The following is a 20890-nucleotide window of genomic DNA, read 5'->3' as shown; positions in this document are numbered from 1 at the left end:
GCTTGTCGCACCTCCAGCAACACCATAAACCCTGTACTGTTAAACTCCTCTTTCACCAGAAACCAGAAGACTCAATAACCTCCATATGTGCAGTATTATGATTACTCCTCCATTAAAAACTGCAACCTCAAAACCCCTGTACATTCAACAAACCCACCTTTCATAACCAGAACAGAGGACCATCAATACCCTCCCTATATGCAGTACTACGATTACCCCTCCACAAATAACTGTAGCCCCATAACTAAAGTACATTTAAAAACTCACTTTTACTAACCAGAACCCTGGACCCCAATTACCTACCTATATGCAGTGCTATTATTGCCAAACTACCAATAACTGTTACCCCATAATCCCCCATATAACAACCCACCTTTCACAACCAGGACCTGGGACTTCCAATACCCTCCCCATATGCAGTACTACAATAACCCCTCCACCAACAACCGTAGCCCAATATTCTCTGCACATTTAACAAACCCTCCTTTCAAAACAAGAACCAAGGACCCCAATGACCTTCCTATATGCAGTGTTACCATTTCCACTCCTCTAACAACTGTAACCCCTGTACATTTAACAACCCCACCTTTCATTAATAGAAGCTGGGACCCCCGATAAACAAACCCTCCTCTCACAACCAGAACACGGGATCTCCAATAACCTTCTTATATGTAGTACTACAGTTACCATTCCACCAACAACTGTAACTGCATTACCCCTGAACATTTAATAAACCTACCTCTCACAACCAGAACACGGGATCTCCAATAATCTCCTTATATGTAGTATGACAGTTACCATTCCACCAACAACTGTAGCCCCATAACCCCTGTACATTTAACAAACCCATCATTAATACCCAGAACCATGGACCCCAATGACCTACCTATATGCAATACTATGATTACCCCTCCCCTAACAACTGTAAACCCATAATCCCTGTACATTTAAAAAACCCACCTTTCAAGACCAGAATCCAGGACCCCCAATGACCTACCTATATGCAGTACTCTGATTACCCCTCCACCAACATTTTTAGCCCTATAATCGCTGACATTTAACAAACCCACCTTTCAAAACCAGAATCTGCAAGGACCTAACTAAATGCAGTGCTACAACTACCCCTCCACCAACAACTGTAACCCCATAACTCTCGCACATCCAATGAACCAACATCGTTTTTACTAGACCCTTTTAAAATTGATAGATGGAAAATGCATAAAACCATGGTAACCACATAATCTGTAAAAATAGGACTTTGGATCCAATAATACATTTATGACAGCAAGAGGGCAGCCTTTCCGTGTGTTTTTTTTTATTTTACAAGTATTGCAGATAATATGCAGTCATAATTTACAGAAAGATAAACTGAGTCTTCAGGAAAGGAAACCTTATATATCATGCATCAAAAAACATGCATGTAATAATATGAAAGAACAAAAGCCAAGTCTGAGTGAAAACAAAAGAAAAGGATAAGCTTTTCATGTAAGCATAACGTTAACAGAACAAAACAAGCTACTGCCAAAAAAGAATTGCCCTATTTCCTTGCATGGGATTTGGAATACTGTGATGAATTCACAGCAATGATAATGTTACAGAAACTTTGTGACCTGGGGCAAAAACCACAATAAAGACAGCTTACAGACTAAGCAGTTCCAACTTCATTCTTACTTAACTTGCTACATGCTTGCTCTGGGTCAGCAATTCAGGCTGTAATGAGGGCAGCAAAGGCAATCTTCATATTTCTCATATTTCTCAGTACATATGTGTTGCAGGTTTTGTGCCTATTCCTGGATGACTTAGGTTTCATGCTATCACTCACCCTAAAAAAATAGCTCAGCATTTGTTTATTCCCTCTGCAAGCAGGTAGCTTTTGCTACCTATTTACTGGCTATTCATTAAATGGTTCCAACCCCCTTCCAAGAGCTTGGACAGCTACAAATAAACAGAGGCATAACTTTTACTTTAGCTTTGACCTCATCTTTCAAAGAGCAGCAATAAATTAAAGTGCATAACTGGTAGTTTTGCAGTCATGAAATATCTGATGCTACATAAGGTCACATTGGAGCAGTGGTTCTTAACCTGGGTTCGATCGAACCCCAGGGGTTCGGTGAGTCAGTCTCGGGGGTTCGGCGGAGGTGACCCACACCCGACTCATATGATTTGTGATGACATGCCCAGTGGTCGGCAAGCCGCGGCTCTTGTGTGCCGGGCGCCCGCTCCCCTCCCTCCTCTCGGGCGGCAGGGACTCAAATGCAATGATTGGCCAGTCTCGCTGCCACTCACATCCTGATAGCCAGTGATTGGCTGTCAGGATGTGTGTAGGCGGGGCAGCGTGACGAACGTGAGAGGAGCTAGGCTCCTCTCACAGTCCGCTCTGAAGATCGGAACGGCGCGGGAATACAGCGAGAGGAACGCGCGGAGCAAAGGTAAGTGAATTGACACAGGGGGGACTTGGGGACTTAATATGGGGGATGAATTAATATGGGGAATGAATTACTATAGGGGGGATGAATTACTATATGGGGGATGAATTACTATATGGGGGATGAATTACTATATGGGGGATGTATTACTATGGGGGATGAATTACTATATGGGGGATGAATTACTATATGGGGGATGAATTACTATATGGGGGATGAATTACTATGGGGGATGAATTACTATATGGGGGATGAATTACTATATGGAGGGATGAATTACTATATGGGGGATGAATTACTATGAGGGATGAATTACTATGGGGGATGAATTACTATATGGGGGATGAATTACTATATGGGGGGATGAATTACTATATGGGGGATGAATTACTATGAGGGATGAATTACTATGAGGGATGAATTACTATATGGGGGATGAATTACTATATGGGGGATGAATTACTATATGGGGGATGAATTACTATGGGGGATGAATTACTATATGGGGGATGAATTACTATATGGGGGATGAATTTTCATACCGTTTGTTACAACATATCTTTGCGAGCAATCCTTTTCGAGGATGCTGGACATAAAGACGAAGAAAAGGAACAGACTTTGTTGCAAAAATGACATGAGAGTGGCACTTGCCAAGGTAATGCTGCGCATTTCTGAACTGGCCTCTGAAAGACAACAGCAGAAGTCACACTGATTTGCGGTAAATATTCATTATTTTGTTTTTGTGTGAAAATCATGTTTTAATGGTTTTGTTCTTTGTTCTTAATGGTTTTGTTCATTTTGTGCACCTATGTATAAATATATACCTATGTTTTGAATTTTAAAAATCATATTTTATTTTTCCAATTAAGAAGGGTTCGGTGAATGCGCATATGAAACTGGTGGGGTTCAGTACCTCCAAAAAGGTTAAGAACCACTGCATTGGAGGAAAGCTGACCTGGGTAGCCTGCAAGGCTAGTGATAAACATAACAAAAAGGGCCCTTAGTGTGTAATTCACCTTATATCTTATTATAGCACTTATAGTAAGGCAGTAGGTATTAAACCTTCAACCTCAGCATTTATTAGCATAACACATTTAAAATAAACATTGCCCATTAAACTATTTGTTAAAATCTAACCCCAGCACTTGCAGTTTACAACTTTCAGTATTGCTGGCTCCTGCTCTCATAGTGGTGCTTCCCTGAACTTCCTATCATCACAGGAAAGAGTTAACAGTGCAGTCTGGAGTCAGTCTGTGAGCTTGGAGAATGGAGGGGAGAAGAGGAGGGAGGAGCAGGGGAGTGCCTTGCCATTCTAAGCTATGGGGGGTTGTTTTTATTGATATACACAGTGTAGGAAAGAACTGCTTCAATCCCTGAATACAAGGGTGGCTCCATAGGATTATGCAAAAGAAAGAAGCCACCTTAAAACAGGGGCAGCGGTCATTGCTCCAGCCTAAACTGGAACATAGGCACAGATAAAAAGATACAGAACCTGCACATATGGTAAGTGACCAATTCAGCTGCTGAAAGTGCTTAAAAACTGAGGAGTATGACTTTGTTTCTTTTTATAAACAAAGTTTCAGTCTGTGACACAGTAACTGCATGCTGGAATACCAGAATGATAAAAATAATCAACAGTACAGACATGCCCTGTTAAAAGAAGGGTATACACACAGTTTTATTTTATTCCGTTTAACCAGTGGGTTGATCAAAAGAAAAACAGACAGATCCTTGTATCCACACAAGTCATGTGGATTCAGGGATATCCCCCACCCAGCTATAAGGCAATGTACAAGGCCCAGCACTCTGTTCTATGCAGACTGTATGATAACATACAGTATATCAACTTCCTGCCCGACCTATTGCAAAATGACGCCCAGTCGGGACTTTCACCATTCTGGGTAGGTGTCATATGACGTCCTCCTGGAACGCGTCTCAGGCGCAGCTGCTGTCTTTCACCAACTGTGTCCACTAGACACAGCAGATGACAGATCACTGTACCAGTCCACTGCCGGTACCATGTGATCACTGTGACCAATCACAGCAGATCACATGACAATTGTAAACAAAGAATATATTCGATTCATAACATTCATTGTGTACAATTCTGTTGCTAACTGTGATTGGTTACAGTGATCACATGGTACAGACAGGGCCAATCACAGCCCATCTGTAACATGTGATTAGCTGTGGCCAATACACACTAAATTAATCTATTTCATTCAGCACAAATGCTTGCTTATAGCACTGAAATTCACTGCTATAAGCAATCATAATGTGTTAAAAAAAAAAATCCTGATCTCTTACCCATAGTACAATGTTTCTATTGTAACATTATATTGCTCTGGTTACAGTGTGTATAAAAAAAAAAATTGTAAAAAAAGTAATAATTTTTTATTTGCTTTTTTGTACTGTCAGCAGTCTGTGTCCCTGATCACTGCCACACCAGTTATATAATGACGCTGTACTGCCCTGCTGACAATATGTTAAAAAAAAAAAAAAAGTTGGGAAATTCATTTTCCAAAACATTATGACAAACGGTTACAACTTAAAAACTCAACATGCATCTTACTAAATACCTTGGACTGTCTACTTTCCAAAAAGGAGTCATTTGGGGAAATCTGTACTGTCCTGACATTTCTGGGCCTCAAGAAATGAGATAGGCCATCAGTATATCACGACTGATCGATTTTCAGATATACCATAGCTTGTGGACTCACTTTCACACAGACTAAATAGTATACACTGACTTGGGTTATTGTTACCAAAGAAATGTAGCAGAATACATTTTGTCTTAAATTTATGAAGAAAAATTATTTGCTAAATTTTATAACAGAAACAAAGAAAAACACTATTTTTTGTATTTATTTTTAATAATTTTTTGGTCTTTTTTCATTTACTGAGCAAAAAATAAAAATCCCAGCGTTCATTGAATACCACCAAAAGAAAGCTCTATTTGTGTGAAAAAAAATTAGAAAACCGTCATATGGGTTCAGTGTTGCATGACTGCGCAATTGCCAAAGTGCGATAGCACTGAAAGCTGGAAATTGGCCTGGGCAAGAAGGGGTAAAAGTGCCGTGTACTGAAATGGATATATTGTACACAAATTTCAATCCATGTATAGGCAGGGAGTTTATCGATCTACCAATTGACTTCTGTACAACCAGTCTGTTGGAATATCCCGGCTTGATCACCTTCACGGACTATAACCTGCTGCCCTGATCAGTTTTTTCTGATGGCAGGGAAGTCTTTCCACTGGAAGAACACAATAGCTCAGCGGGGAGGATTTCCCCATCCTCCTCAAATATGTGGATGGGGGAATTGAGCCATTTTTTGTTTCATTCAACCTGCTGGGCTGATACAAAAGCTAGTAGCACACACTTCTTCCTGAGAGACTGCATACTGAACAGCTCAGAAACCATGCAGCAAATTCAGTCCAGCTTTTACTCACACCACCAATCTATCTGTGGGGTCATTGTTCAGGTTAAAACAATGGACGTTTTCTTGCATGAGAAGTTTCCATATCACCTGGCCTCATACTTCTAAAAAAAACCCCTTTATATCAGTGAATAACCTCTTTTATGGCTTCATAACCGATAACAAGTCAAGTCACCACTCAATAAAGACAAGCAGGTGCTCCATACATACAAACTAAACTGCTGCTCTGTGAAAAGGTCATGTAAGTGAAGTCCAGGTCCTCAATTGTTCACTTCATAAATGGAGCTCATCTGGAAGCATAGTCCATATCTTTACTGCACAATTGTATAAATCATAAGCTAAGGACATGTCGGTTTAATTAGTTATGTGAATCAATTATCTGTAGAAAAATACTGAGGAGCTTAAAAACAATTGGGAATAAAACAGCTAACCATTCTTGGCTTGAATTTCAGTTGATCAAAATATGAGCCATGAGTGGCCCTGTTGGCACCACCCGGCTAATCAAACGTTGAAATCCATTTCAGTGTTGTCCAATTTTGGTACTGTAAAGTCTATTTCAAGCGGAAACTTTATATGTATAATGTTTTGGTTTTGAACAGAGGGGAGAGTTAGAACCCCTGCCAATTTGTTCCTTGTTTTTAGGGGATATCTTGCTTAGTTAGAATAGGAAATTAGGGAAAATCTGCCTACTTCCTGTCTATTTCACCAATGGCAGACAACACAGGAAGTAACCAGGAAATCCCTCCCACGAGGAACAGGCAGCAATAAAAACATATATTATAGTACAGTGAAGTACATTGAGAACTGCTCTCAAGATTGTAATAATGCCTGCATTTGATAAGAGAGATTTACCCTCTCTCTCTGTCTAGGTGATAGGTGTCAGACAGAACAGGAAATGAGGGAAAATCTCTTCTACAGATATTAAAAACCTGATCATAATAAACTCCTCAGCAAGACAAACATTTAAAAAATTGCTGGAGTTCACAATTCATTTAGCTACATACAGGTCAGTCTAATGGGTTCTGCGAGACCCTTAATACCAATACTTTTGTGAGGGACCTGAATGTTTAAAAGTAGGATCACAGACTGTTATTAGTATAATTAGAAGATTGTCTGTATAACAAGATGAATCAGGAAAACGAATACATTAACACCTTGGAGTCATTTCATTCTGATCTACTGTTGATCGAGAGTGATTAAAATATTGGGATGTTAGATATTACAGTCTAACTGGCAGTGAGGGCACTTAATTATATGTATTTAATAATTTGACAAAATTAATTAAAGCCAGTTCACCTTATTGACATAAAAATGACTTGGTAGCTTTTATATATTCACAGCACACTGATTACAAGGTACATTGTCATTTAACAGAATGACCTACAATTACATTATAATTTGATATCTAGAAGATATTAGAATTTAAGATACATAAAACAAAGCAGAATAAAGCTGTGCTGAGACCAATAATGATGGTAAAATACAGCAACCTGTAACAGACCCCAAACTGCTTTTATTACTGCTCTAGGATAATCTTCGTATTAGAAGCAGGAGTTCCAGTGACACCAAACTGCTCTTATTACTGCTCTAGGATTATCTGTTTATTAGAAGCAGGAGTTCCAGTGACACCAAACTGCTCTTATTACTGCTCTAGGACAATCTGCTTATTAGAAGCAGGAGTTCTGATCACCTAGGCGATTGCAGTGGAAGTGGGAACCTATCAATTTTTCCACCCCGCTCCCCAAAGGTACCAATCCTTAACGGGGAGCGGGGGGCCAATCCTTAAAGTGGAACTTCCCCTTTTGAGTAGAACTCCGCTTTAATTGCTCCCAGTGCAAAGAAATACCTGTTGCTCTTGTCAGAAATTCAGAGCTGCCTTGTGTCCTCTGTACAAGTCCTATGCCATTTCAAAGAGTATATTTAGCCCACCTAGTTCTTATCCTAGGTAAGACTACAAGTCAATCAATAACTATGTTTTGGAGAGGAAGGCAGTGGAATTGATTGAGTAGTCTATCAAAAACAAAAACAGGATAGGGCTGACACCACTAAGTCAGCCCACAATAGGAAATTAAGAGTGGGGTCCATACCTGGAGACATTGATTTTTATGCACTTGCAGGGACTTTAAAGAGAAAAAACACAGAGAAATGCACATGTATTGAAGAAATGTACTGCATATATGTTTTCTGACTTTGACATATTCTTCAGCAGGTTAAATTAAGGGCTATATCACATTAGAAAATGCTGCAATTGATAGGATTGCTAAAGAGAACACTCGTCTGCTACTATGCCATTACTGCCTAGCTGAATGAATCAGAGAAGCGTTGCTTAGTGACTGCTGGCGAGTGAGATTCTTTAGCATTTCAGCCAGCAAGTGTTATAGTAGTAGATGGGTGCTCGCTTTTTAATCTGGTTGCTGCTGAATTTGTACCAGTGGTAGGATTACTGATAGTCCAAAAGATTCCAAACATTTTAAAGCGGAGCTACGCCTAAAAGGGGAGGTTCTGCTTTAAGGACTGCTCCCCCGCTCTCTATTAAGGATTGCCACCTTTGGGGGGTGGGAGCGGGTACCCAAATTTAACAGGTACCCGCTCCCACTTCCTGTCCGATCGCCTAAGCGATCGGAAGCGGAAGGTTTCCTCCCTCCCTCCCTATAGTCTTTTGGGACGTGTGACAGGTCCCAGAAGACTACAGGACCAATCATGAAGCTCTGCGCTATTCGCGCATGCGCAGGGGGCACCCGGCTGTGAAGCCGCAAGCTATCACAGCCGGGTGCCCACATTGAAGATGCCGGCCTCCTGGAATACAGGACAGCCGGTGAAACGGAAATGAAGGAAAAGCAAAGTTGTAGGCAACAATGCAGTAAAACTCAGTGTGCACTGAAGAGTTTTCTCTTATAGATCCCACATGTCTGACTTTATTTCATAGCAGTGGGTCTTGTGCTCCTGGTAAGTGTCCAATACCGCAATCCAAAAAAACAAAATTCACACCAGTCACTATTATTTATTTAACCATAAATTCCAAACGCTAAAAACAATTAAAACGCATCCATCCAACAATAGTTTTTTTGTGCAAAGCATAGCATTCATTGGTTGGATGTGTTTGAATTGCTTTAAGCCTTTGGAGACGATGATTAAATAAAGAAGAGTGACATGCTGTAAGTGCTCTGGATTATAGGTTTTCTTGGATTGTTGTAGGCAAGAAAACGCTCTGAAAGTGCTAGGGGGCAGGAGAAAAAAAAAAGGAAAGTGCACTTACCCTTAAAGCAATAAAGATCACAGTAAAATTTCTCTACAGGTAGCCATACACGGCTCAACCATGCCCAACAGTCCAGTGCAAAACAATTGGGCCATTTGGAGATAATTCTTACCGTTTGCTAGTCAGTATTGTGAATAGAATTCTAGGATACATCACTAGAGGGGTCACAGCAGGAGTTGATGATTCCCCTGTATAGATTCTTAAACAGCCTATAGATTATGCAATTTTCTTTTCTTCCACCATAGGTCAGTGTTGATGTGGGGAATTCCTCCCTCAGAGCTATTGTGTTCTCCTGGCAGAACACAATGGTCACTGCTGGTGGGTAAACCCACCAGTAGTGACTGTATGAAAAAAATCCAACTGGCTGGTTATACTGAAGTTGATTGAAGAATTGACTTCAGTACAATAAGTTTGCTCTTAGGTGGATTGAACCTTGGCTGGTCACTGCTGAACCGGCCAAGATTTGATCAATCTATGGCCAGCTTTAGTTAGACCTACTTTTTTTTCCCCAATTAGTTTTTATTCAGAACTTTTTAAATTTACAAAAGTCCAAAAAGAAAAAGAATAAAGTACAAAACACCAAGCAGATCATAATATACAGTAGCAAACATTTGCAGTACCAGCATGTTATGCATTCACCACTATGTGCGAGGGATAGAACAAGTATTACCATAAAACAGTAAAAGATCATCACATCCTTCAAATATACATTACATCTATGAACAAATACAGAACCTATGATCGCATAAGAAGAAACCACATAATGCTCCTAGCGCTATCAGAAAAGATAAGTAAAAAAACGTGAACCTTGGTATATCTGATTCCATATGTAGACACACTGTCAGATAATAACTTTGCTCTGTCATTTATCCCTGGTACTTCTTACTAGTTTTAGCATTAGAAAATTTGTAAGGACAGCAGGGACAGAGCTTATTAAATTTGTGAGGGGTACCTCACTGCAGCAAGATCTGTTACTCTTTGAGCAGAGCAAGATTACCCTGTTGCCCTCCAGAACTCAAGAATTGAAGGAGAAGGGGAGATACATTTCAATAAAATACATTTTTTTCAGGCTAGAAACAATAGTCTGGAGATAGAAGTCCAGGCATGGAGTGGTAAAAAACTCCTCATCCAAGAATCCAAGTATGCAAGTTAATGAGTCATTATATAGTTGTGTCTGAAATGCTTGATTAGTGATATTGATTATATCACACAAATATTTAACTAATTTTGTGCATTTCCAGAGCATGTGGAGGAGGTCCACAGGGGAACCTCCACATCTAGAGCAGTCCAGTCTCCTTGCGATGCAATTGATATAGCTTATGTGGTGTTCTGTGCACTCTGTGTATAATAAAAAGCTGGGACAACCTTTAGGACAGTGAATGGGACACCTGAGTAACCTGTCACAGAATAGTTTGCCAGGTCTCCCCATCCAGGGAATCAATATCCTTAGCCCACCCTGCCCTACCATAGAGCTGAATGTTTACAAGGGAATTGTGCAGTAATGATTTGTATAAAGATGAGATAAGTCTCCTCTTGTTGTTGGTAGAAGCTAGCTGATCTATGAGCAGGGTGGACACCTGTTTAAGGTTCGTCTGCCTAGCTTGTAAAAATAGGGTGTGCCTATTTAAAACTCAGGGGGAAGACCAAATTCCCTCTGTATGTCTTGGGAATGATTTCAATTGATCATTAATATATAACTGATGGAGAAAGAGAATGCCCTTGGCATACTATCCTTCAAAGCCCTGCAACTTCTGTAACTCAGCCAACCATCCCTCTCCCACAGGGGCAAGTAACAAGTCCTTTTCTCATATCTCATGATCCTCTTAATTTCCTCCCATACTTTAAGCATATGAGCTAAGGTGGGATATTGGGAGCCATCCCAAAATTTTCCTACTTCCAGTTGAGCCAATAAAAGAATATTTATCTTCCCTAGACAAAAGTATAGCTTGTATAGGGTCTCTTATGTTAATAGCACCCCAGCCGGAAAAGTGCTATAGCTGAGCTGCAAGGACATATAGTCTCGCCGAGGGAACGGAGGGGCCTCCACTATCTTTAGGCAATTGCAAAATAGGTAAGCGAATTCTTGGATTCTTACCCTTCCATATTAATGCCTTAAAAAGGGAGTCTATACTTTTAAACCATTGCTGGCTAATCCAGATTAAAGAGTTATGCAACACAAAATAATTGTGGGGCCCAAATAATTTTCATAAGATTTGACCAGCCTACAACGGATAGGGGGAATGCTTTACTTTTCAGTTTAAATTTATCCAGTAGGGGCTGTAAGTTGAAACATAAGTAATCCTCAACATTGGAATGGAGCCAAACTCCCAGGTATTTAAACTCAGACACAGTTTTAATCTGCCTAGCACAGGGGGGCAACATTATATTTTGCATGTCTAAGGGAAGTAAGACAGACTTGTCCCAATTTATCACAAATCCATTATCACCAATCTGCATATTTTGATGGCAGTCGAAGGGGTTGGTATAAACCCTGATTGGTCAGGGTGCACAAATTTTTGCACAACCTTGCTAAGTTTTTTAGCCAGTACCTTAGCCAGTAATTTAACATCAGAGTTTAAAAGAAAGATACGCAGAGTAAACCGAGTTATATTGCGCCCGATAAATTTGAGTATGCAAGACAGAGATAGAATCTACTGTAGAGTACATTTCTTCTAGACATGCAACTGAAGTCTCATAATGAGCCAGAGTAGTAAACAGGGCTCGGCATTTGGTGGAGTCTTTCAAGCCTTGGACATTTCAGGAAGTAAGATTCAGTTATCCGGCCATTGGCAACAATAAAAATCATGGGCAAAAAATCTGTGCAAGGTCAACTCCCTCTCCTGTGGAAAAGAAGTGGATTGAGAAACCAGAAAGGCCAGAGTATTGCAAATAGCGTAAGCACGGCGATATAGACAAGGTAATGGTGAGTCAGGTAGCACAAGTGGTGGAACCACTGTACTAAGGCAGGAGCACTAGTCTCTGTTCGTAGAGGTCATCAGAAACTAAGGAAGGATGACTCCCAGGAACTTCAAAAGCTGCATACACTGCAAAACAAGAAAGCCAAAAAAATAGAAACCAAGTACAAGTCCCGTAGGAATTTTTAGGGGGGGAAAGAAAATGTGCCAAAGCCATCCGTAGGTATGAATCTACAGTCCCCTGCAACATGCAGGGATATAAACAAAAAATGATCCAACTACGATCTCGGCCTTAAGCAGAAGCTGAAGTAGACTCCTCCCTCAAACAAGGTAGCAGCTGCAGATTAGCGGCATCTCAAGCTCAAAAGGCGGTTCGAAATCTTGACAAGTGCTCTTTACTGTGGTCCAGCCATTGGGCCATGCTCGTAGGGGTGTCAAAGAAGTGTTTTTCACCTTTTGCCACTATACGCAACTTAGCTGGGTATAACATGGCATACGGGATGTGCACCTTACGAAACCTGCATTTTACATCATCACACTTGGCCTGCAACTTCTGTACTTTCAAGGAGAAATCAGGAAAAAAAGATATTTTGGAGCCATTTATTTTAATAGGCCCATTAGTGCGAGCCATGGCAAGGATGTTATCCCTATCTCTGTAGTGGAATAACTTCAGGATGAAAGGGCGAGGGTTATTTTCCAGAGGGAGTGAATGACCGGGAATACGGTGCGCCCTTTCCACTGCAAAAAATGGTGTAAGATTTTTCTTATCAAAAGGTGTCTAGCAGCCACTGCTCTATATATGCTGTCAGATTCCTCCCTTCGATTTTATTCGGGCAGACCCAGGATCCTTACATTATTTCTCCTCAGTCTGTTTTCCATATCATCTATGTGGTTTGCATGCCTTTGCACAACTAGACTAGTGGCAGAAATGTTCCTCTTAGCCGGACCCAACTCATCCTCAAGGGAGCTGACCCTTCCCTTAAAAGCATAGGTGCGTTCTCGCACGTTCTGTACATTATAGCGAATGAAGGACATATCCTTCTTCAAATGTTGAAAGTGCGCAGTAAGCATGGCTAGAGAAGAATTGCAGCCCTGCACGACCAGAAATACATCTTTAATGGTGGGCTCAGGGGTAGAAGCAGGTAGGCTGGCTTGGGACTGAGAATCCCTGTCCCCCCCCTCAAGCACAGGCTGTTCTTCTCTCTCCCCCTCATGAGCTGCTGTGTGTACGGTTAGGGCAGACTCACCAGTCCATGGTAGCTATCGATCAGCAGACAATGGAGCGGCTGAAGTGGCAACTGGAGAGGGGGAGCGCTCTGCTGGGACTCTTGCAAAACGCTCCAGCCTTGCAGCTGCATCTCTGCTTCTGTCCCACCAATGAGCACAAGGAGGGAGCGGGACGGCGCCATCTTGGCTGCTCTGATCTGGCCTTTCAGTTTGCTCTCTGTTCTTCCCCGTCATAGCCCTGGTACTCATTCGCCACTGCAGGGTGGATCAGGAGGGCAAGCGGGTGATGAGAAGTACATGTAGCCATAGAGAGCCGTGCTGAGAAACCTATATAGCAGATATTAAGCAGAGTATCGGCAGCAGCAGCAAGATCAGCGTCTGTTCACATCAGCTGCTTGGCCATGCCCCTAGACCTCATTTAGAATACTGTGTCCAGTTCTGGAGACCTCACTTATAAATAGGTATTGATAAGATAAAAGTACTCCAGAGAGGGGCAAACAACAATGGTGAAAAGATTGAGGGTTAAACTATCAGCAGAGACTTCAGAAACAAAATACTGTATGTACAGTCTGGAGGAAAAAAGGGAAAGGGAGGACATAAATGAAACCTTTAAATACAAGAGTGTGAATGAGTTTCAGGAGGGCAGAATTTTGAATATGAATCTAAGATCAAGAACACAGGGACATGACCTCAAATTGGAAGGAGGAAAGTGCGAAAGTAATCTTGGAAATTATTTTACCAAAAGGGTAGTTGATGCTTACAATAGACTTCCAGCAGAGGTAGTGAGTCAGTCATCAGTAAGTGAATTCAAATATACTTGGGACGAACAAGGATCTACATTCAGACAAAAAAGTAAAAAAAAAAAAATGGGGCAGATTCGATGGACCATTCGTCCTTGACCTATTTACTGCTGTTACTACTCTTCAATGTTCGTATGAGTAGAAGCATTAAAGTGGTTCTAAAGCCTTAACGTATTTTTACCTTAAAGTCTCTCTCTGTGGTAAGGTGAAAACCTTTCTGCATCCAGGACACCCCCCAGCCTCCCCTCATTGTACTTTCCAGAGTCCGATCTCTATCTAGCGCTGAAAACGAGAGCAGTGGCTCTTTCCTTCCACACTTAGCTAGGCACACAGTTAACCCCCCGATAATGGCAGATTGACAGCAGTGGACGCTATTGACGCCTACTGCTCTCCATCACATTCTATGGCGAGGGAGTGTGGGGCAAGGTCAAGCCCCGCTGCTTGTGTTTATGGACACAGGCATTGTGGCTCCGGATCAAGTGCGTTTGAGTGCCCCCATAGGAAACGGCTTCCTATGGGGACACTCGCTAAAGAGGAGAAGCCAGGAGTGCCAGTGGAGGACCCCAGAAGAGAAGGAGCAGGGCTGCTCTGTGCAGAACTATTGCACAGAACAGATGAATTTAACATGCTTATTACTAAAAAAAAAAAAAAAAAAAGGTTTATTAACACTTTAAGTGCACATGTGCTGCTTTTACCCATCAGGTGAATACACTGATGCTATAAAGGATAGGCAGTTGTCTCCCCACCAGCTGATCTTAGGGAGACATCTGTTCACCTATGGCCAGTCTAATACATTCCCCAATGGAATAAACTTGCATTTACATTAACAGACATATTCAGGAACAACAATAATGTTCAAAGTGCAATAACCCATGACAACAAGCCTTGCTTTACAAGAGGACTTCTGATGGCGTGCTATGATTACTGCAAATATTATTCCTGTTTGGTGCAGCCTTATGGCTAACTCCTATACCATCAACATATCTTGCAGAAATTAGAGTAGACTTTATTTTTTTAAGTGATTAGTACGCAGGGCCATAAAGCAGCAGATTACAGTGGTTGTGTCTTGGTCAGTCTAATGCCGGTCACACTATACTATTCTCTAATGTTAAAAGGTCATTTTATGCAATAGCCCAAACTCATTAACATGAGACTGTTACATGTAAAACACTATAAGATCATCCTAAACACAAAGATTCTGTGGCCCACTGATGTACAAGATGAACAATCTGCCTGATGAACAGATGAACATTCTGTCTGCAGAACTCCATGTATGATAAATACATAGACAATGCTGCTCACAGGAGCCAGTTAATTTGTGAAATACAATGACATTACTTAACAATGTACTTCCAAGAAAACGTTAAAAAGAAACCGAATGAACAAAAAGCAGTATAAAAGCCTGGTGGCCTCAAGTGATATACAGCAGTCACTAAGCTTTATTGTTCTGCTACAGGCAACGCGGTACAGAAATTTCTAGGGTTATAGACAAGGTTACCTTATAGCTGTTATTCAGGAGATAAAGCGTGCAATGACTAGATAATTCAGCCAGGATGAAAACATCAGAAATACTCACCAAGGGCTCAGCCATTACAACTTCTATTTTTTTCTCCGCTTGTACAGCGAATTCTGCAAAGAGGTTCTTGATGACATATTCTCCAGGCTTGACATCGGGGTCAATAGTAATATTTGACATTGTGACGCTTCTTCTTTCCAAGGTGCAGTGGTGGATGGGAGGGACCCGTTTTTTATTTACAGTGCTGGCTGGGGCAGAAGCTGTGGAGAAAGAACACATAGGTAAACATCACAGATCAATCTAGACACTATTTGTAAGGTAGGTATCAGGTGTGTCATTAGATTTGCAGTGATTCAGCATCGCCACTATTTTATTCACAAAGGTTTACAGAAATATAAAGGTTTTGGGGTCTTTTACCATTACCTAAAGGGACTGTTCATTTTTAATTCAAAAACTCTGTCACACCAGCAGTTAAACATTTCTGGTGATGGTTCCTTCAATGACCCAATGCGTCATACGTGGGTTCATACTATTGTGGGAACTTGGCTTGAAAGTTAATTCCAGCTACTGCTCCAGAAACCTAAAGGTCTGAAGATTTTTGTAACCCTTCCCACAAACGTCTGTGCCCTTTCTACAAAGATCTTGCTGTACATGCACAAGTCTATCTGTCACCACAGCACAATGCCAGCCAGAGTGCAGGAAAGCCAACTGATTTATGTGCCCAATTAGAACCAACATCTAACAAGTTTTAAAACTGAACATGGTATATGAATGCCCCACATTTAATGGCTTTCTAGCAACAGGAAGATGGAGAGAAAGAATAATGGGAATGGGTCAACTGATCCACCAGCTGTCACTTGCATTAAAAGAAAAAAAAAGGCACAATATTCCTACTTCCTTTAATTCAAAGTTTAGAATATTCAATGAATGGCCATAGACAAGCTAATCCTGATCTGTCCATCCCCCAAATCCTCACGACCCCAAGATCTGATGAAATTCTCTTGCCAATCCTGCTGACCAATACACGAGGCATAGGTAAGGTGAAACTCTTGTTTTCCTCCACAGCAAAAAGGACCAAATAGTGGACAGACATGCAGAGATTGTAACAACTGCTGGAACATCTCTGCATGCAATTAAAAATACTTCTATCATTCTCTAGTCTCAGTCATCATAAGTGATGTTTATCTTGTTGCTAACGTTTATTGGGTCACATATAGCAACCAGTTTACTCTGAGAAATCATTTACTTTATGCTGCCCGCCTTATGTGTTTTATTACACCATGTGAATCAGCAGCTGATGAAAGAGGACCCACTCCCCATGTTCCAACTACAGACCATAAAGTGGCTGGCAGGACCAGCAAGGGTCATTAGAAGAATACATACTGATGACAGGAAAACATATTTCTTCCATTTCAAAAAATTTAACAAAAAAATTGGAGGCAGAAAAAAAAAGTTTATGCCCTAGGCCAGGGGTGGGCAAACTGCGGCTCTCCAGCTGTTGCAGGACTACAAGTTCCATCATGCCTCTGCAAGTCATAGCTGTAACTGTCAGTTTGGTAATCTTTGCAATGCCTCATGGGAAATGTAGTTCCACAACAGCTGGAGCCGCAGTTTGCCCACCCTTGCCCTAGGCAACCAAAATCCATAAAAACGGACAAGGGGCACCAATCTAAGTGTAGAGGGTTATTATTTTATTAATAACATAAGGTGTAAAAACTGCTCACAAACATGAGGTGTAAGAAAGCATGGTAAAGTAATTCTTTGGTAAGTTGTTAGTCCGTCAGTGGTGTGTGGATGGGTCCTGGTCGTTCAGGATGAATGGGGATGGAACCGTCCACTGTCAGAAGTGCAGTGAGTTCAGTGCAGTGAGTTTCATCCTGAACGACCAGGACCCTTCCACACACCGCTGATGGACTAACGGCTTACCAAAGGATTACTTTACCATGCTTTCTTACTCCTCATGTTTGTGAGCAGTTTTTACACCCTATGTTATTAATAAAATAATAACCCTCTACACTTAGATTGGCGCCCCCTGCTGTCCATTTTTATTTCCTGCAGAGTACTGCTTCGCTCTATGGGGAGCTGCCTTCGCCTGCCATACTCCACCTAGGATCCCTGGATGGAGGCGTTCCATTTGCACTTGCTTCATGCTCGTTCAGGTCAACTAAATTTTTGAAGACAGAGTTAGCTGGGCAACAAGCATTCCCAGAGGGAGGACAGCAATGGCAGGCTCTGTATTTCTCCCCTGTGTATATTCAAAAATATTACCCCAATTACAACTTATTACAAATAAACAAATGTTCACTTCAGTAAATTGAGTTTTAGGGTACTATGTATGCCTGTCTAATTTTTCACAAAGTAAAGCATGTCATACAATGCTTGAATTTTGTTCAATTCCTGCTGAAATTCAAAGTGTGGGTGGTCCATGTTGAAGCAGCCAAGTCCCAGAATTCTTAGCCAAACTGCGCTTGCATCTAATCAGACGTTCACACTGTTCAGGTATTCAGTAGCCACTGGAGTAGCGGCTGCTAAACACAATATCTGGCAATTGACATTCCAGTGTCCACACTGCTGGATGCAGAATAAATGGATTTCTCTCATTCAGCTGGTGGGAACTTTGAAATGTATATGGTTAAAGATGTTCAAAAGGCAGAAGTCTTATTTTACCTTAATGCATTCGCTGCATTAAGGTAAAAAAACCTTCTGAATGCAGCTGTCAATAGACACGCAGAGCACGGCTAGGGAGCGAGCAGACACGAATGCCCCCATTGCAAGTGGCTTGCTATGGGGGCACTCAGCAGAAGGGAAGGGGTCAGGAGTGTCAGTGAGGGGCCCTAAGAAGAGAAGGATCTGGACTGCTCTGTGCAAAACCATTGTACAGAGAAGGTAAGTATAACATGTTTGTTTTTTGTTTTTTTTTTAAATAAAGTTGTTGCCTTTACAATCACTTTAAATGGCTAAGTGCTAAGCCTTAGATGGAAGCTGTCACACTCTGGGCTGCATACTACTTCAGCACAGTGGCACTGGTCACAGTGAGGTGGGAGCGGATGGCTTTCATCTAACATTTCCACACAGGTGTTTTCCTTTGCAAGACTGCTTTTGAAAAATAAATCTGAAAATTATTATTATTAAATGATACAGATAACACATGGAAAATGCATTCAACTGACCTTCCACTACTAGATTTATAACTGAGTGGACGGTGGAAAACCAAAAATGAAAATGACTGCAACCAATTGACAGCTAATTCTCCATGAAGTGCGTGCCAGCAAGACTGGCCAGGGTAAACAGACCCTCAGTGAGTGGCACAACAGATGCTCCAGTGTTCTTGGAAGAGATCACATGAGGGCTGGGCACATAAAAAGATATCAACATTCCTTCTCTTGGGATTGGCATGGCAATGCAAAGAATCCAGAGAAAAACTGCACGAGGCTGCTGCTAGCTATGCCGCATATTCCAGCATTATTAGCATTTCTAAGGATTAAAATTTAAAAAATAAAAATGAAGATTGAGCACTTTAAATGATGAAAATATGTTACCGAATCACACAACTCTTCCATCCCGTTGTTCCAGCATGCTGGAAAAATTCTAAAACCAAGATGCTAACAATAAATGCATCGAGAGAAAAAAACAAAAAAAAAAAAAAAAACCGCTTGCTAATCACTGGGAGGAAAAACCATAGAGCTGCCGCAATGCTTCATGAACATAATGTAGAAAGAAAGAAATTGATGTTTTGTTAGTACAGAAGTACAATTTGCCTGAATGGGGTCTGAATAATAAATACTGATTTTTAATATTTTCGGTTTAATCATTTATTTTTAAAAATGGGGGAGGGGGGCTGGGGACTCAACCATTTACCTCCCTACCAGGTGTGACGTAGACACCTCCCTTCAGTGAGGACCTGTATCCTGTGTCACATGGATTTCATGCCATACTTTCTACTTTACTGAATGTCATCCCAAGATTTACAAATGGAAACATACTGTAGATACTGACTTGGGAGTAGTTCATATGATACCAATGTAACCATCACAAGCCAACAATAACACCCCCATAGGAACTAATAGACGTGTGAATTCACATGGAGACCAGCAGTCTTTGATATTCAGTAACAGACCCAGGGTGTCTGCATCCTAATTAATACAATTACAGCATGGGGGGGGGGGGTACACAAAGATTTCCCTTGTGGCTTCTGGAGGGTCACTTAGGGTTGGCATCTGTGGAGCAACGCATTTTGTTTTTAATGTTTGGCTGGCTGTCCATATAGCTACCACGTAACTGCAATCTCCCACAGAAGTTAATGTTGTTCATGAAACGTGTATGAAGTTGCTACATTTCTATTAAAATATTATGCAATACATAAGTTTGGAGCTATCAGCATGTTAAATATCAGATGGTTAGTAGCATGTATGCAGGGTATCTGCTGTGACAATTACCAGGCATATAACATGTCTATATGTTTTTTATTATTTCAGGTACTTATATAGCACCATCAATTTACACAGTGCTTCACTTACATTGTACATTCACATCAGTCCCTAACCCTCAATCTATCTGTACAATCTAAGGTCTCTAACTTACATTCATATATACACATACTAGGGCCAATTTAGAAAGGAACCAATTAACCTACCAGCAGGTTTTTGGAGTGTGAGAGGAAACCAGAGTACCCGGTGGAAACCCACGCAGGCACAGGGAGAACATGCAAACTCCAGGCATGTAGTACTGTGGCTGGGATTGGAACCAACAACCCTAGTGCTGCCAGGCGAAAATGCTAACCACTGTGCTGCCCCATATTATATGGGTGTCTTAAGGTGGATCGTTAATTCATTCAAATAATAATAATAATTGATTTTATGAAGCTGCAAATGTGTGTACCTTAAAAGTCCCAATAATTCTTGTACGCTGAAATAGTAGGAATGATGGCCCAGCCCTGGTTTAGGGAATGGATCATACACATCACACATTAATGATTGGCAAATGTGTACTGTATCAGCTGCAAAAGCTTTGTCATAAATCAGTAGAAGAACGAGGGTCAATGAAATGGTTCAGAATGTCGAATTTTTATTTTGCATAACATAATGAACATTTTCCTCCTGCAGCATCTGAATGTCGGTGGGAGGGAGTGGAAGAGAAAACCGCTGTCAGCCATTGCAGGAGGAAAATGGAGAGATTTGGCTCCTGTATATGCCATCCCTGCTGCTCCTCCTGTCCAAGTGTAAACTGTGAAGTGACAGGGAGGCTGCATGATCCCCCTGGAGCATGGGTCAGTGGTGGTGGGGGTTGGGGTGGAGATGGTAAAAATACGTAAA

At 41.2% G+C, this 20890-nt stretch overlaps 1 protein-coding gene across 6 annotated transcripts in view; it reads right to left on the bottom strand.

Moving 5' to 3' along the window:
- The window catches only part of FRYL (FRY like transcription coactivator), a 467937-nt gene that overhangs the window by 192711 nt on the left and 254336 nt on the right, over positions 1-20890 (bottom strand). For all 6 annotated transcript variants that reach the window (XM_089690113.1, XM_089690112.1, XM_089690114.1 and 3 more), the window contains one exon: positions 15639-15838. In XM_089690113.1, the coding sequence (XP_089546239.1) occupies positions 15639-15758 (120 nt within the window). In that variant the 5' untranslated portion in view covers positions 15759-15838. The remainder of the gene's footprint in view (positions 1-15638; positions 15839-20890) is intronic.

The sequence above is a fragment of the Staurois parvus genome, unplaced genomic scaffold, assembly GCF_062004578.1.
Source record: "Staurois parvus isolate SC_StPar_1 unplaced genomic scaffold, SC_StPar_1.0 ptg000517l, whole genome shotgun sequence".
NCBI classification, from domain to species: domain Eukaryota; kingdom Metazoa; phylum Chordata; class Amphibia; order Anura; family Ranidae; genus Staurois; species Staurois parvus.
This window is presented reverse-complemented; position numbering and strand designations above follow the sequence as displayed.